At 39.4% G+C, this 13805-nt stretch overlaps 1 protein-coding gene across 6 annotated transcripts; it reads left to right on the forward strand.

Moving 5' to 3' along the window:
• Positions 1-2212: 2212 nt before the first annotated feature.
• LOC108768919 (interference hedgehog) lies at positions 2213-13157 on the forward strand. 6 transcript variants are annotated; one of them, XM_018519621.1, is made up of 7 exons: positions 2213-2691; positions 7785-7865; positions 7947-8210; positions 8572-9570; positions 10579-11406; positions 11503-11628; positions 12032-12272. In XM_018519621.1, the coding sequence occupies exons 2-7, from the start codon at positions 7796-7798 to the stop codon at positions 12148-12150; spliced, it is 2406 nt and encodes an 801-aa protein (XP_018375123.1). In that variant the 5' UTR covers positions 2213-2691; positions 7785-7795; the 3' UTR covers positions 12151-12272. The 6 variants fall into 6 exon arrangements, with proteins under 6 accessions (XP_018375123.1, XP_018375124.1, XP_018375125.1 ...); XM_018519622.1 differs by having other exon boundaries at positions 2219-2691; positions 12195-12264; XM_018519623.1 differs by having other exon boundaries at positions 2219-2691; positions 11503-11618; positions 12032-12106.
• The last annotated feature ends 648 nt before the right edge of the window (positions 13158-13805 follow it).

Below are 13805 nucleotides of genomic sequence, written 5' to 3' on the forward strand. Positions count from 1 at the left end.
TTACTTGACATTGGATGTTGGTCTTCAAATCTTGAAAAAGAGAAGAAGAGAAATAAAAAAAGTCGAGTAATCGGAGAACAGTATCCAGTGACAGCTGGAGCACATAACAATTCGAAGTCAATATAAATTCACGCGTGAGAATTTATATGATGATTTGAGAGTCGGGACAACCTAATCGAAAGTCAAAGAAATACGTTCGAAATTCGTTCACTGACCAAGAAATTCGGGATTCGTTGATATACTGGAGATGAAAATGATGATGATGATGATGATGATGAGTGTACAGCTGACATTTCTCGACAGTAAATAAAAAGTGTCATATTTAGTTTCGCTGAAGGGATAAGGTGACGATAACCGATCCAGAGAGCGACGCATATCTTCCAGTTGACATGAGATAGCATGATCAGTTTACTTATTTCATTGCAGCTTGAGTTGTCATAATATTATAGCTCGTGAGAGTAAAAGAAAGTCTTTCTGCGAATGACATATTCAAGATCAAGGCCGTATATATATAGATATATTGTTTAATAATTCTTACAACAGAAGATGATTTTATAACTTTAAACTCACATTAATGTCTATTTTTATTAATTATGTGGATTAACTTTATCTCGGTTCAATTAATTTACTCTTTATATTTTTTTTAATTTCCAAAGCTAAAAAAAGATTTAAAAAATAAGTTAAATAAAAATTATAAATTAACACTACGCTTGCAATCTGTGAGTCCTTTTTTATACAAGCGAAATTTCTTTGAAATAAAGAAGGACAAAGTTCGAGTCTCCCTGCTAAAATATCTTGTTACAAAAGTGTTTAGTAATATAACAGAGATATAACTCTGAATTTTTCCACATTTTTTTTAAAAGCTTAGAACAGTAAAAAAACTTGAGTTGGACGGAGGAAGAAAAAAATGATTGCAAGCGAATGATTAATTTATATTGGAATAAATATTTTTTTATCAACAAATTAACTCAAATTGTCATATTTTAATATCATAATAAAAACATTCGTGATTTTGACGATATAAGGAAAAAAATACCTAAATAATAACAAATTCTTATTTAACGTCACAGGAAGTATTAATCGAAATGAGTTTCATAATTCAATCACACAGTCACGCCTGATAATAAAAAATATGGATAGAAAATTTTTTTTTTATTTAATGGAGAGAGAATTCAGTAGTATATAACAACTTTATACATAACTATATATATGTATTTTATCGAATTGTTAAATATTATGCATCGTCACTTGGCTTTTCGAATTTTAAATTGCATTCTGAAACGCGATTCGTTCCTGACTTCAAACTATTCAAAGTTAACAGTCGCTGATAGGCGTCACATGTTGTAAACAAATCTGAAAATGTTGCTGTGTATATATATAAATTAAACCGCAAGTAAATCAAGCTTGTTCCAATTATTGCATGTAATTGCGTATATATTTATGGATTTATTACATAATTTTTTAATCAATCTCATATACATCGATTTTTTCGCATTTCCGTAGCAAATTACTTTTATTAATTTTTAATTTATTATTAAATCCACGTCGCTAAATCAAGCGCGCGCGCCACGTCACGTGACAGCAAGTACTAAACGAGACTAAAAAAGTCCTAGTTTTCAAACGGCGACTGTACTCAATTTATCTCTCTCTTCTTCTTGCGGACGCCGTGTGCATACATCTCTATCTCGCTTTGGAAGAGGTGTAGAAAGTGCTGCGGAACCCCGCGCGACTCCAAAAGTTTATAAGTTTGAACTTTTTCATCTCTTTTCTTTTTTCTCTTTAACATCTAATCATGTATCTGTTGCATTTCAAGTTCAAGAAGTGTAGTGAATGCGATGCAGCTTATACGAGGAATGGACTCTGTATCAGCTGCATTTAGTACTTTGAGTACTTATAGGGTAGTGTATTCCGTTTCACTCATGATGTGCATAATACATCATTTATCCTTGTTTAACATTTGGTGAACAACAAGGATAAATGATGCATCATGCATAAAACGGAATGCATCCATAATCATCATTCTGTCTTCATCGTTCGTTAGACTTGAAACAAACATAGAAGCACCGAAAGCTCTGAAAGTGTCCAAACCGAACGCAGGTCGCGGCATTACGGCTGATTGTAGCCCAGGCTGGCCCGGCTGGCCGTGTCGTCACTATTACCACCACCACGCCGACCACGCCGCCGTCGCCGCGGCGGCATCCCTGATCCCTCCACCACGAGTGGAGTGTGGAGTCCGCCGCCGCGGTTCAAAACCTGTCGGTCTGCATTCCAGTGTCGCCGCCGGTGAACGCCAAGCAGCAGCCGCCAGGAGCGGTAAGCGTGGTCTCCGTCTCGTCGTCAAGCGCGTCCCGTTCCGTTTTGCCGACGCGTTTTCGATCGCTCGTTCGCTGCCTCGGCGTCACCACGTCCGTTGAATACACGCCAACTGCGCGAACATGAAGTACGGAAGTAAACGAGGGTGAACCGGGTCGTCGCGCACGCGGAGGAAGCGGGGAAGCAACGTCCCGTGAAAGAGGAGTACTCCACAAAGGAGCACGCGGGCCTGCACCGGCCACGTCTCTGTAGTCGAATCTGTGGTGTGTGTCCATCCCGAATTACATCTCGTGAGTCGACGAGCGACGCGCGGGGCGCGAGGATATCCTCTCTTTCGGCGTCGACTTCGGTTGGCGTGCGGCCGGATTGAGAAAAAGGGTAAGCACGCCACTTCTCTCTCTCTCTCTCTCCCTCTCCCCCTCTCCCCCCCCCTCTCTCTTTGCGTCTCCCTCTTTTCTCTTTCTCTCTCTCTTTCTTTCTCCAGACGGATGATCTCGACCCCGGTGCGGATCGATCGATCGCGCGATCGTGAACCCGGTCGGTCCTCCGCTCGGAACCGCTCGCGTCCAATCGCTCCGATCGTTTTGGTCGCTCCATGTCCGGAAAGGGAGCATCAACACCGGATCACCACGCTCGGAGATTTCCGTTTCCACGGGAGAGAATTATACAGCCCGGACACCAGATCCGGATCTTCCCGTCCGCGTTGCATTACGTTCTCGGTATTTAGAGTGGATACACACGCTCGTTCTATTTGCACCGTCTACATGCGAGACGAGGTGCGCAACCTCGGAGGGAGAAGGAGAAAAGAAGCGAAGTGTGGAAGAGATACGACTGGGAGAGACGGGCCCTGAGAGCGTTTTCTTCCGCGTCGAATTAACTTCATTCGCACGTATTGTTTAGTCTCCTTTTGTAAGACCCGGTTTTACCAACGTAAGACTTGACGATTAACTTCACTCTCGGTTTAACTTGTAGTTTATCTTTTTCTAACTCTCAGAATTAGAAATGCTGAAATTAGAAATTCTGACAATTAGAAAAAGATAAAAGAGTAAATTGAACTGAGATTAATTTTACATTGGTGAAATCGAGTCTGAGACCGGTATTCGATTCTTATATTTGAGATTGTCTTAAGTACAATTTTAAGATATCATAAGCCAATCAGAGCTGTATTAGTATCTTAAAAAATTATTTAAGAGAATTTTAAAATTAGAACGGATAAATCCGGATCTACAACGGGTGTTTTAAGCTTCAAGCTGTAAGAAACAATTACAGTCGAATGCGAGGAGAATAATTGTGATTCGTCCATTCCTTATGGCTTAGGGCTTAAAAATCTATTGTAGATCCGGGCTAACGAATATTACCCTAAATCTTGGATTCTGTCTCTCCACACTTCCTAGAAACGTAATATGGAAGAGAACAAGAAGGGAAGGAATGACGATTTAATCGCGAAATTTAATTCACACATACGTGAAGAAGGATTTCAAATTCATCTTTCTTAACGGTTTGCTTTTGTAGCCTCTCCGAGCTTGGAGCAAGACTTGCGCGTATCGGGAGAGCGAAGAAAGAAGGGGAAAAAAAGAGAGAAACAGGTGCGGAGAAAACGCAGATAGGAAGTGTGTAAAAGAGATCCGACGAAACAAGTGTATTCAAGCGTCGTAGGGCGAAAGGGGAATCAAGATATCATGCAGGAGAGTACGGGAGTAACTGAAAGGAAGACCTCTCATTCGTTATCATCTGGCGTCCTTCGCTCCGAAACATCCCTCGGCGCGTCCTTTCTTTTATTCTTATTAATCTCACCTGTTTTCGACGGCGATTCCATTAAGTGCACTGCGAGACTAATGAGGGGCGAGGAGACGAAATTCGGATTCACCAGTATCGCAAACTCGTTCTCTCTCGCTCGACCGCGCATCGTTCTCAGGTAAAAATACAAAGTCAACACTTTTCGATCGGATTGTTGAACCGAAAGATCCACGAGTATTATGGGAGTGCTATACGAGATACGATCTGTCTGAATCGGCACGAGCTAGAAGCTCTATCGACTTCTTCGGAAATCTTGGAGAAACGTGAGTTACTTTTACATCCCTTAAATGGCAACCTAATGCAGTGGTAAATCTAATGCATTTCCTCACTTGCTCCAAAATTCCCTTTCTCACTTTCAGAGCTGCTTCTCACTTGTTAACGAAGCAGAGAACCCGTCCTTGTCGCCGTTGTGATCGCGATCCCCGATCCACGATCCCATAAACGCACCGCGAGAGACGGTCCTTCACTGGAATACTAATGACACGGATAGTCATTTATGGCACGGCCACGGCATTCCGTGTAGAACAGGAAGGAGTCCGTCGTGAGGATCAGAACATTTTCAGGGCGGAAGATCTCTCGAAGTGTCAGATTTTTTGGTGATTCTCATAAAGAATTATTTTTGACCGACGAGCCTCGGTCATCTCTTCTCGCTTCTCTATGCTTCCATAAATCACGTCGAATTGAATATTCAAGATATAACAGGCAATTGTGTCGATTGAAGGTCTATGTAAAAAACTTTCACGTTAATTATGAATTTCCGATTATGCTATCCGAGATTAAGCAATCACTCGATATTTGAGGAATACATTTACTAGTAACGTATTTTAATTGCCAACTAATGGCTGCATCCAGTAGAAAAAGCGGCTTAATGAGCGCTTTGCGCTGATTGGATTATACTTTTAGATCTAAATTTAGACAGAACTATTCTCCTCCAGATCTAAAAATATAATCCAATAAGTACAAAGTGCTTATTAAACTATTTCTTTTTGTTAAACGCAGTCATTGTCTGCAACTCTGTTTTTCTTTTTCTAAATTAATCTCTGTACGTAATATTATTTCTCTTCTCTGTTACGCTTCGTAAATTTTACAGCGTACGCGACACACTGCCGGTCTGTTCAACGCACCGCGACGATTAAGTCATCGTTAATACGAAGGCGCGCATCGGACGGATTAGGTGCAATTACGAGTCCCGCAGATTGCGCGTGCAAACCCATCGGTCGTGCGTGCACGCGTTCTCGCGTTGATACGTCATATATGTATACGTGCCAAGAGGGGCGCGGAGTGGACAACCACTGCTTTGGAATTCGGCTTCTTTATTTTTACGAGAGGTAACATCGGAAACCAGCCTCTTTGCGGGCCCTTCTCACCTGTTACATACCACCGCCATTTATGCTACCATTTAACCAGAAGTTAAGAGTCTCTCTCGTACATAAAACACAGCGGGCTGCCGTCGCGTCGATAATCTACCAGCATACACTCAAATGTCTTTTTCCCCTCTCCTCCTTTCTTCCCTCATTACCCCCTTTTTTCTTTCCTATCTTTCTAACTTTCTCTTTTTTTCTTTCTCAAGTTTATACTCATTTAAAATGATAAATTTGAGATTTGAGGTATACTTAAATTTCTCGTTATCCTGCTTTATTTCCTTCTCCCTCATTCGTTTACTTTATCTGATTTCTCTTCATACGTATTGAAGTATACGAGCAAAAGGCACGTGGAGACATTGTGTACAATTTAAAAATTTTCATAAAATTACGTTATATAACGCTAAAAATGAATATTCAAAGCTCTTTAATTACCATATTTTTACTATATTTAATAATAGACTAAAAAAGAATTTCTAAATGAGATTAATATGTTAATTTTTCCTCAATCGGCATCAATTTCTGTTCTCACGCGCGCCAGATAACTATTTAATTAATGAAATATTCAAAATTAGTATTCTAAAGTCTTCTATTAAATTGAATCAAAGAGACACGTCGATTACATATTAATCACTTGTTATATTTAGTATTATACTAGTGCTGGTGAAAAAATGAAAAAGACTGTACTAATTAAGTAATAGTCATTGTGCATTTTAATCACGGATTCGAAGGAGATATCCTTCGTTCATCAAGCATCTTAATATCGTCTCTAAAATCGAGGCGCGTTCTCGTTCACCAGGTTTTTCCGCCATTGGGAAAAGTCGCGATAGTTTCAGATACATTAAGGCAAGCATGTGGGTGCGTAGTACGACGTCGCGATCCGTGATGTGAATGGATATACCTACGCGCATAGCAGCATATCGTAGCGCTATATAGCTCGACGAAAAAGAATTATTACCGTCGCTCTTCGCCATCGCGGGCGTGCTGCGCGCGAGTGTATGCTTTTCTGATGGCCTCGCACGAGAGGGCACGTGGGTGTAAAACGGTTCGCGCAATGAACGGCAGCTTTCGACGCCGTATATGGATATTTTCTAGACAGCCACGCGTCACCCAGCCTCACCACCGACTCCCCTTTTTTCATTATCATTACACGCAACTAAAAACTCGTTACATTTCATTGCTCGATATCATTCATCGTTGTGATTCGCATAAGGATCGTTCTTTCGCTGGTTCTTTCAACCGCTAAACTTATTTTCTTTTTTCTTCTTTCCCTTTTATAAAGTTTATCAATGTAATAATTTTTTTTTAATTATTACATTACAAGGATTGTAAACATTGCAACGAGAAAACGTGTTTATGAAGCAGTGTGTTCTTATGTATGCTGTATTTTTGTAGACAATTATTATACGCTTTTTCCTAACTTCAGAATGATAAACGTGTGTTGTATTTTATTGTATGTGCTCTGTTAAATCTATAGGGGCAAATTTCACTTAACGTGAGTCGCCACTGCTCCTATTCAATCTTATCGTTATTTTATACTAAAATAATGGTTATATTTGACACTATACAGTGTCAATTTGACGATATAGTGTCAAATTTAATTATCGTTTTGGTAAAAAGTAATGATATATTTAGTAGGAGCAGTGGTGACTAACATTAGATTAAATTTGACTCTATAGATTTAACAGTGTAAAGCCTTAGACACAACGCGAGGCAACAGCGATAGGAATAGAATACAGAAATAAGTGATATATAATTGTCACGTCTCGTTGCACAATGCCGCGAAAGAAATAAAAGGCCTGTAATCAATCTGATCGCGTATAGACTGTAGCACATGACTCTCTCATCTGCTTCAAGATTATAGCGTACCTATATAAACAAAATGAAAAATCTGAATTGTAAGCTATAAGGCGATAGATACAGAATTTCACCTCGCCAAAAATTATCATTGCCCTATTCTGTGTTCCTGTATGCATTAACATATGCATTTTCGAATGTTGGATTCCTCTGTTTCTATCGTTATTTCTATCGTTATTGCTGTTGCCTCGTATATTTAGGGCTTAAAATATGTTACTACTACAAGATAAATTATCATTTCGTGCCTCTAGGGTGAAAAATATGTTCTATTTTCTCGTGAACTCGGGCGTTCTAAACTTAAACGGTGTGCTTGCTCGGTATTAATTTTAGTAGGTCTTCGCCGACACTGCGCGAGCCGCATGTTTGCTTTCCCGCGGACGAAGGACCGGAAAAACAACTAGTATAACGCGAAATGCCTGGTTAACGTAATGGCACTGTCTTCTTTCGTGCTTGCAGAATGTGTCAAGATGACATCTATCTCCTCTTTATGTGGTATCATCGTTATCCTGCTTTACAGTCCGATCGCATATACATGCGGTAAGTTTCTTAGAACGATATTACGTAAATATACTCCGAGCACCGTGTGAAAGAGGATAATAATAATGTTTTTGATAACAGAGAACGACAAGATTCCTGAGATGAATATGTCCTTTACTCGACACCCTCAACCTCTAGCAGTTCCGTTATCTGACGACGTAAATTTTGAGTGTAGTCTCAATATCCCCGCGGAGCGTTTCGCTTGGCATCACAGGCCCCTGGGTTCAAACAAATGGACACTATCGTCTGATACCTACAGCAATACCGGTGGCAAAACGTCTCGGCTCATTGTCTCCTTTGATAACGTGTCGAAGGCCGGAGATTACCGTTGCATTGCGTTCTTCGGTGAGCCACCCCAAAAATTAGTATCTTACATACTTTATTTAATCTGTAATCTATTTTTTACCTGCAGAAGCTATGCGTTTTGCTGCAGATACTCTCAGGCTGCTCTTCGCCCTGATAAAGTGAACTGCAATATTCACGAAACGTTGGCATTTTGATAATAGATTTGGACAGGGAAATAACTCGCAAAACGCATAGCTCCTGTATGGACAATTTTTGTGGCAGCCTTAAAAGTTTTCTGTCTAATTTTATTTAACTATACTTTGTTTTATTTAATACAAGTATCAAGATTGCGCTATCTACGAGAGAGATCTTGGTTTCTACACCAAGAGATTTGTATAAACTTTTTTTAATTTCTTCACAGGTAGCAGTGGATTAGTGTCGGATCCAGCGAGACTAACGCTCGCGACGATACAAGAGTTCTCCGACAAAAATGATGTCTACATCGAGGTGACAGAGGGTAATACCGTGCCTATTACATGTCCTGTACCATATTCCGAACCGGAAGCCATAGTACAGTTTTACAAAAATGACATGCTCATCAAGGACGCGAATCTAGTGAATGGCAAAACCATGGTCATCAAGGATGTCAGATTGGCGGATAGTGGATCATACTACTGTAGCGTTAACAATTACATAACGACGGTAACATTGACAAGCAATCATAAGACCATCTTGACGGTACACGCGAACTTGACTTTCCAACCGCCGTATCTTACCAAGCTACCGCAAACGGAATATATAGTTACGCGTGGTAAGAACGTTACACTGGAATGTTTCGGCGCTGGTTACCCTGTGCCTCACGTCACCTGGAGTCGCCTAGGCGGTTCTTTACCATCGAAGTCCGTGAAATCGTCCATCGGTTTGACGTTGGTCCATGTTCAACCTTCCGATCGCGGGGAATATGATTGTGTATGGAGCTACGATGTCCGACAGATAAAATCGGCGATCATTTTAAGAGTGGTGGAACCACCGAGGGTCACGAGACAGCCAAGCGCGTGCAAATTCCATGAAGGCGGAAAATTGCAGCTCTCGTGTAACGTAACAGGCGAGCCGCAACCAATCGTCGAATGGCTTATCAACGGAGAATCCTTGATGCCTAGTAAGACACAAGAGATGATAGCCTCCACTCTTCTTATATCTGAGGTCGAAAAGAAGCACGCCGGGATCGTTCAATGCGTCGCCAGCAACGACTATGGATCGCATTCGGGATACAACCTGTTGCAGGTTCAACCGAAAGAGCATATTGTCGGCGGCAAGGCCGAATCGAAGCCGAACTACGGGACCGTGTCAAGGCATAAGCATACCAGGGGCGGTGGTAGACGTAACAAAAATAAAGAAGCAAAGAAAAAGGGAGACGGAGGTAATTATTTGTTTTGTGTTATCATTTCGTATATTTTGTTATCATTTTATCAAACGTTTGGCTGAGATATCGTCGATTAAGTCCCTTCAGCACGATTTTCTTTTATGAAGAATTGCAGAACTCATAATTTTTATTAAGATTAAAATTGAACGGGGTTTTTTTTAATTTTAACTGCGTTTTTATGTGATTAATTTTAACATAGTATGGCTTTATTTGACGATCAACTTTTGGCGTTTTTGATTGAGATTTTTAATTAAATACAAAATTACATAAACAAACTGAAAAAAATTAATTATAGCGCAATTTCAATTATCAATTTTATTTTCAATGTTATTTTTTATATCTAATTTTTCTTTTCAATTGTGAATATAATGTATCCAATCTCCGTATTATACAGATAGCATCCAGATTGATATATTAAATATGCATGTATATAGCAAGAAGATCGAACTTTTTTGCGTGGGGGTCCGGGGGGCGGAGCCCCTGGTCAGAGCTCGCGAGCCTCCAAAGGCAGCAGCGCGAGCAAGCTAGTTGTTTTTATCACTTTTCCTCCGAACGATGCCTTCCCTACGCTTACCGCCCACCATTGACTCAATGGTGTAGCCTTTGGTGGATAATTCTACCGCTTCGATATATGAGCTCTAATTAGTTTGACCGTGTTCGAACATTGTCAGTACTAAAAATTTATAATATATGTAACATGAACTGTACTGACAGTATATATTTAAACACGGCCTTAACATACAAGCAAAAAGAACTACCATGAAAATTAATGCTCTCAATACTGGTATCCTTATGAAGACGAAAACGTATGGAACTCTCACTCAACTTGTTATTGTTATGAATTACATAATTATACATTATGGAAAAAAAGTGGTCGCACTCTTAATCTTTTTTTTTTACGTATACTACATTTTCATTCCAATAACATTTTAATTCTGTTGTTGTCTTTTATATTTTAATCAAAAGATTGACTCCTCTCTATTAAATTATTTGTCCTCCTTTCAGCAGAAATCGAGTTGAATCCTCCCGATGTGCCCATCATCACGAGATTGTCTGATATCTCCGTTATGGTGCGATGGACAGTACCGAAGAATACAGGCCTGCCAATACAATTTTTCAAAGTTCAGTATCGAGAGATAGGCTCGAAGATGAGTGGTAAACAGACGAAGTGGATGACTGCCAACTCTGAGATACCGAATCATGTGCGGTCCTTCGAAGTGACCGACTTGCAAACTGAACATACCTATCGATTTAGAATCGCTGCGGTGTATTCAAATAACGACAACAAATTGAGTAAGAATTCCGTACGTTTTCATCTCCATAGGGATACCGGTATTGAGAGCACTAAAATGCCAATACCTCTATTGACTAGAATTGAAGCGTTAGGGCCACATGAGATGTTGTTGCTTTGGCAGAATCCCAACAGATCAGCAAAAATCGACGGGTTTTATATATATCATCGGGCTTCCACCTCAGCCGGTGAATATTTGAAAACCACTGTCGAGGGAAAGGATGCTTCCAACATGACCATTTCTCACTTATTACCCGATACTCCATATGAATTTAAAATTCAAAGCTTCTCTGTAGATGCGGCATCGGAATTTTCTCAAATATTGCGACATAAAACTCAAAAGCTCGTTGTTGAACATCCAGTTCAGCAAGTCGTGGCGGAAAATAAATTGAGACCGAGCGAGAATAACAAGAATGTCAGTATACACGCCATAATCGGTGGAGTATTTGGAGCATCGGTCATTCTGGTCGCTCTCGCCTTCGCAGCGAGATTCCTATACAAAAGAGCCAAGTATAAGCAAAGTCAGGAATCGCAAAGTGAAGGTATGTGTTTTGAAGAAAAAAAGTTGATAAAAAAGAATTCTTTCATTATCTTGAACCTAGATAACATACTCTTTTTTTTTTTTTTTTGACAAGCAGGTAAACCAATAACAAATGGACGAGTAATGAACGGTGGAGTCACAGACTCCAAGATTAATATTACCTCCAATCCGCTTGCCGGCCTCGACACATCCGAAGATATAATGCAGCCTAAGGTCAGTATTTGTAAGTAACAACATTTGCACTTTTATTTCACTGGAAGAAAGTAACGGAACTGAATTCGGTCATTTGGCATTGATCCATCGATAATGAGAAGGCATTGAATTTCGCTTTCAAGCTTTCAATTCTATAGCTGCGCTCGCTTTGGGTGCGACATACTCGATTTATTGCTCAACTTTAATCAGTCATTTACTTTCCTTCCGGAAGTCAGTACGATTCTAGACGAGCGCGGAAAAGTACACGTTAATCACGTACATACATCAAAATTCTGCCGCTTTAACAATTGAATTAGCTTTGCATTTATTTTAAGTAAGATCTTTCAGTATCAACATCGACTTCTGCTCTCGTCTAATAAGTGTAAATCCGACATTAAATTGCCCGATATATTAAGGAGACTAGTCTTTTCTAGTTTTAGCATTGGTCGCGCGCTGCTCTTTAATTCTACTCGCTCTCTGCACTCTCTCTGGAGCCGCTTTTCTTTTGTTTTTCCGAACGCGACACACGCACGTTACCACTTACACGCTCTAGATCTGAAAAAAGAAGCGAACGAACACGCATGTTTCTAAATCCAGAGCGGACAACAGTCGTCGATGGAAATGACGTCGTTTCTAAACGGCCAAAACAACAATGGCAGCAACAACGGCCATAACAACGGCGACGCAGCTGGGTCTGACGTGAACGTCACGTCACATAGCGAGCCGTCGTCTCTACGCCAAGGGCCGCTACCTATCGAACAACGTTTGTGAGAATGATTGCAGCTATATCTCTGTTTTATAGACGGTAAGAATGCGACCCGACCTGACCCGCATCCTCGAAGACGGACGTTTACACCGTTGATCGAACCCACGAACATATTAATGAATTTTATTTCGCGGGAAGAAACGTAAGGGTTTGTCGATACGTTATCTCATTGAAAAATATAACTTATAGACTGTATTAACGTTCAATTATTATCGCAACGATGAGACTGTTGCAAGACATTTACAGGGTGTCTTAAGTAGATATGCTCAAATGTATTCGCTACTGTAGATTGGGATTTATTTCACGCAACTTGCATGGGAAAAGATCTGCGATGTCGTAGTTTTCTCGGCAAGTGTGATGTATTTTTTATATTCAGTATAACTCAATGTAACGATTATCGAGTATAGTATTATATATAAACAGATACTTTTTTTCAAGTCTTCTGTTTATCGATATGAAGATAGTATTTCAGACGAGAAATAGTCCCATTTTATAGTGCATCATTAGAAAGTAAAAATGATCTATCTGCATCCTATGACATATTCTTTATCTTTCTCTTTCTTTTTATAAGAATTTTATTGATATCCTTGTCCGTTAAGTAGATGTGAAATTAAATTAATGTACCTGCGAAGTAACTGACTTAACTGTTACACATCTACTTAACAGTCGTGAACTAGTGAGCATTGACTAATATTGTTAATTTTTTTATCCCTTTTTCGTGGTTTCTATCCCTTTACACACTTTCACGAAGCGAATTATATTTTTAAAAAATTTTGTACTAAAAGTTTATATATTTCTAAAGTACAGGGTGTTACAGATACATACTAGGCAGTACGATGGGTTGCGCGGCAAACTTTGTATGGCCAAGCGTGGTTTAATAGACAATGACAGTGACTTTATACATTATAAAGTTTATACTACAAAGTTTTATTATTTATATTATAAAGTTTATGTTATAAAGTTACTGTCACTGTCTATTAAACCACACTTGGCCATGCAAAGTTTGCCGCGCAACCCGTCGTACTGCCTAGTATGTATCTGTAACACCCTGTACATAACTTATACACGATAAGTATAGTTACATTAACTATTCGCGAATGTTGAAAATAAGGTAGTGTCATTTTACGAATAGAGACTAGTAATATCCTTTTTTATAAAATAATTAAGACGTAATGTGGTTTTTTGAGTCATATATTGTTAACATTATCTTGGTGTGTATGCCTGTTATTTTTATAAGTGTTTTCCTAGCTGCAAAAGAAAGATCAAATAATTTACTATATATTATTCGTGACCAATGCAATACTATACGTCATAATATCTCTGACGGTGATTTGTTATCAAAATTATATATGTATATAAAACGTTATTTTGAGAAGAAACGTTATAATATATGGTAAGCAGGAAAAGAATATGATAAAATTATATTTTGATAATTGATATTA

Source organism: Trachymyrmex cornetzi, unplaced genomic scaffold (assembly GCF_001594075.2).
Source record: "Trachymyrmex cornetzi isolate Tcor2-1 unplaced genomic scaffold, Tcor1.1 scaffold83, whole genome shotgun sequence".
Lineage (NCBI taxonomy): Eukaryota > Metazoa > Arthropoda > Insecta > Hymenoptera > Formicidae > Trachymyrmex > Trachymyrmex cornetzi.

Coding starts and splice junctions, on each gene's coding strand:
- LOC108768919 (XM_018519619.1), top strand. CDS start 7,796: ATGACATCTATCTCCTCTTTATGTGGTATCATCGTTATCCTGCTTTAC. Junction 8,211..8,571: donor CCGTTGCATTGCGTTCTTCG/GTGAGCCACCCC, acceptor ATTTCTTCACAG/GTAGCAGTGGATTAGTGTCG. Junction 11,619..12,194: donor AAGATATAATGCAGCCTAAG/GTCAGTATTTGT, acceptor TTCTAAATCCAG/AGCGGACAACAGTCGTCGAT.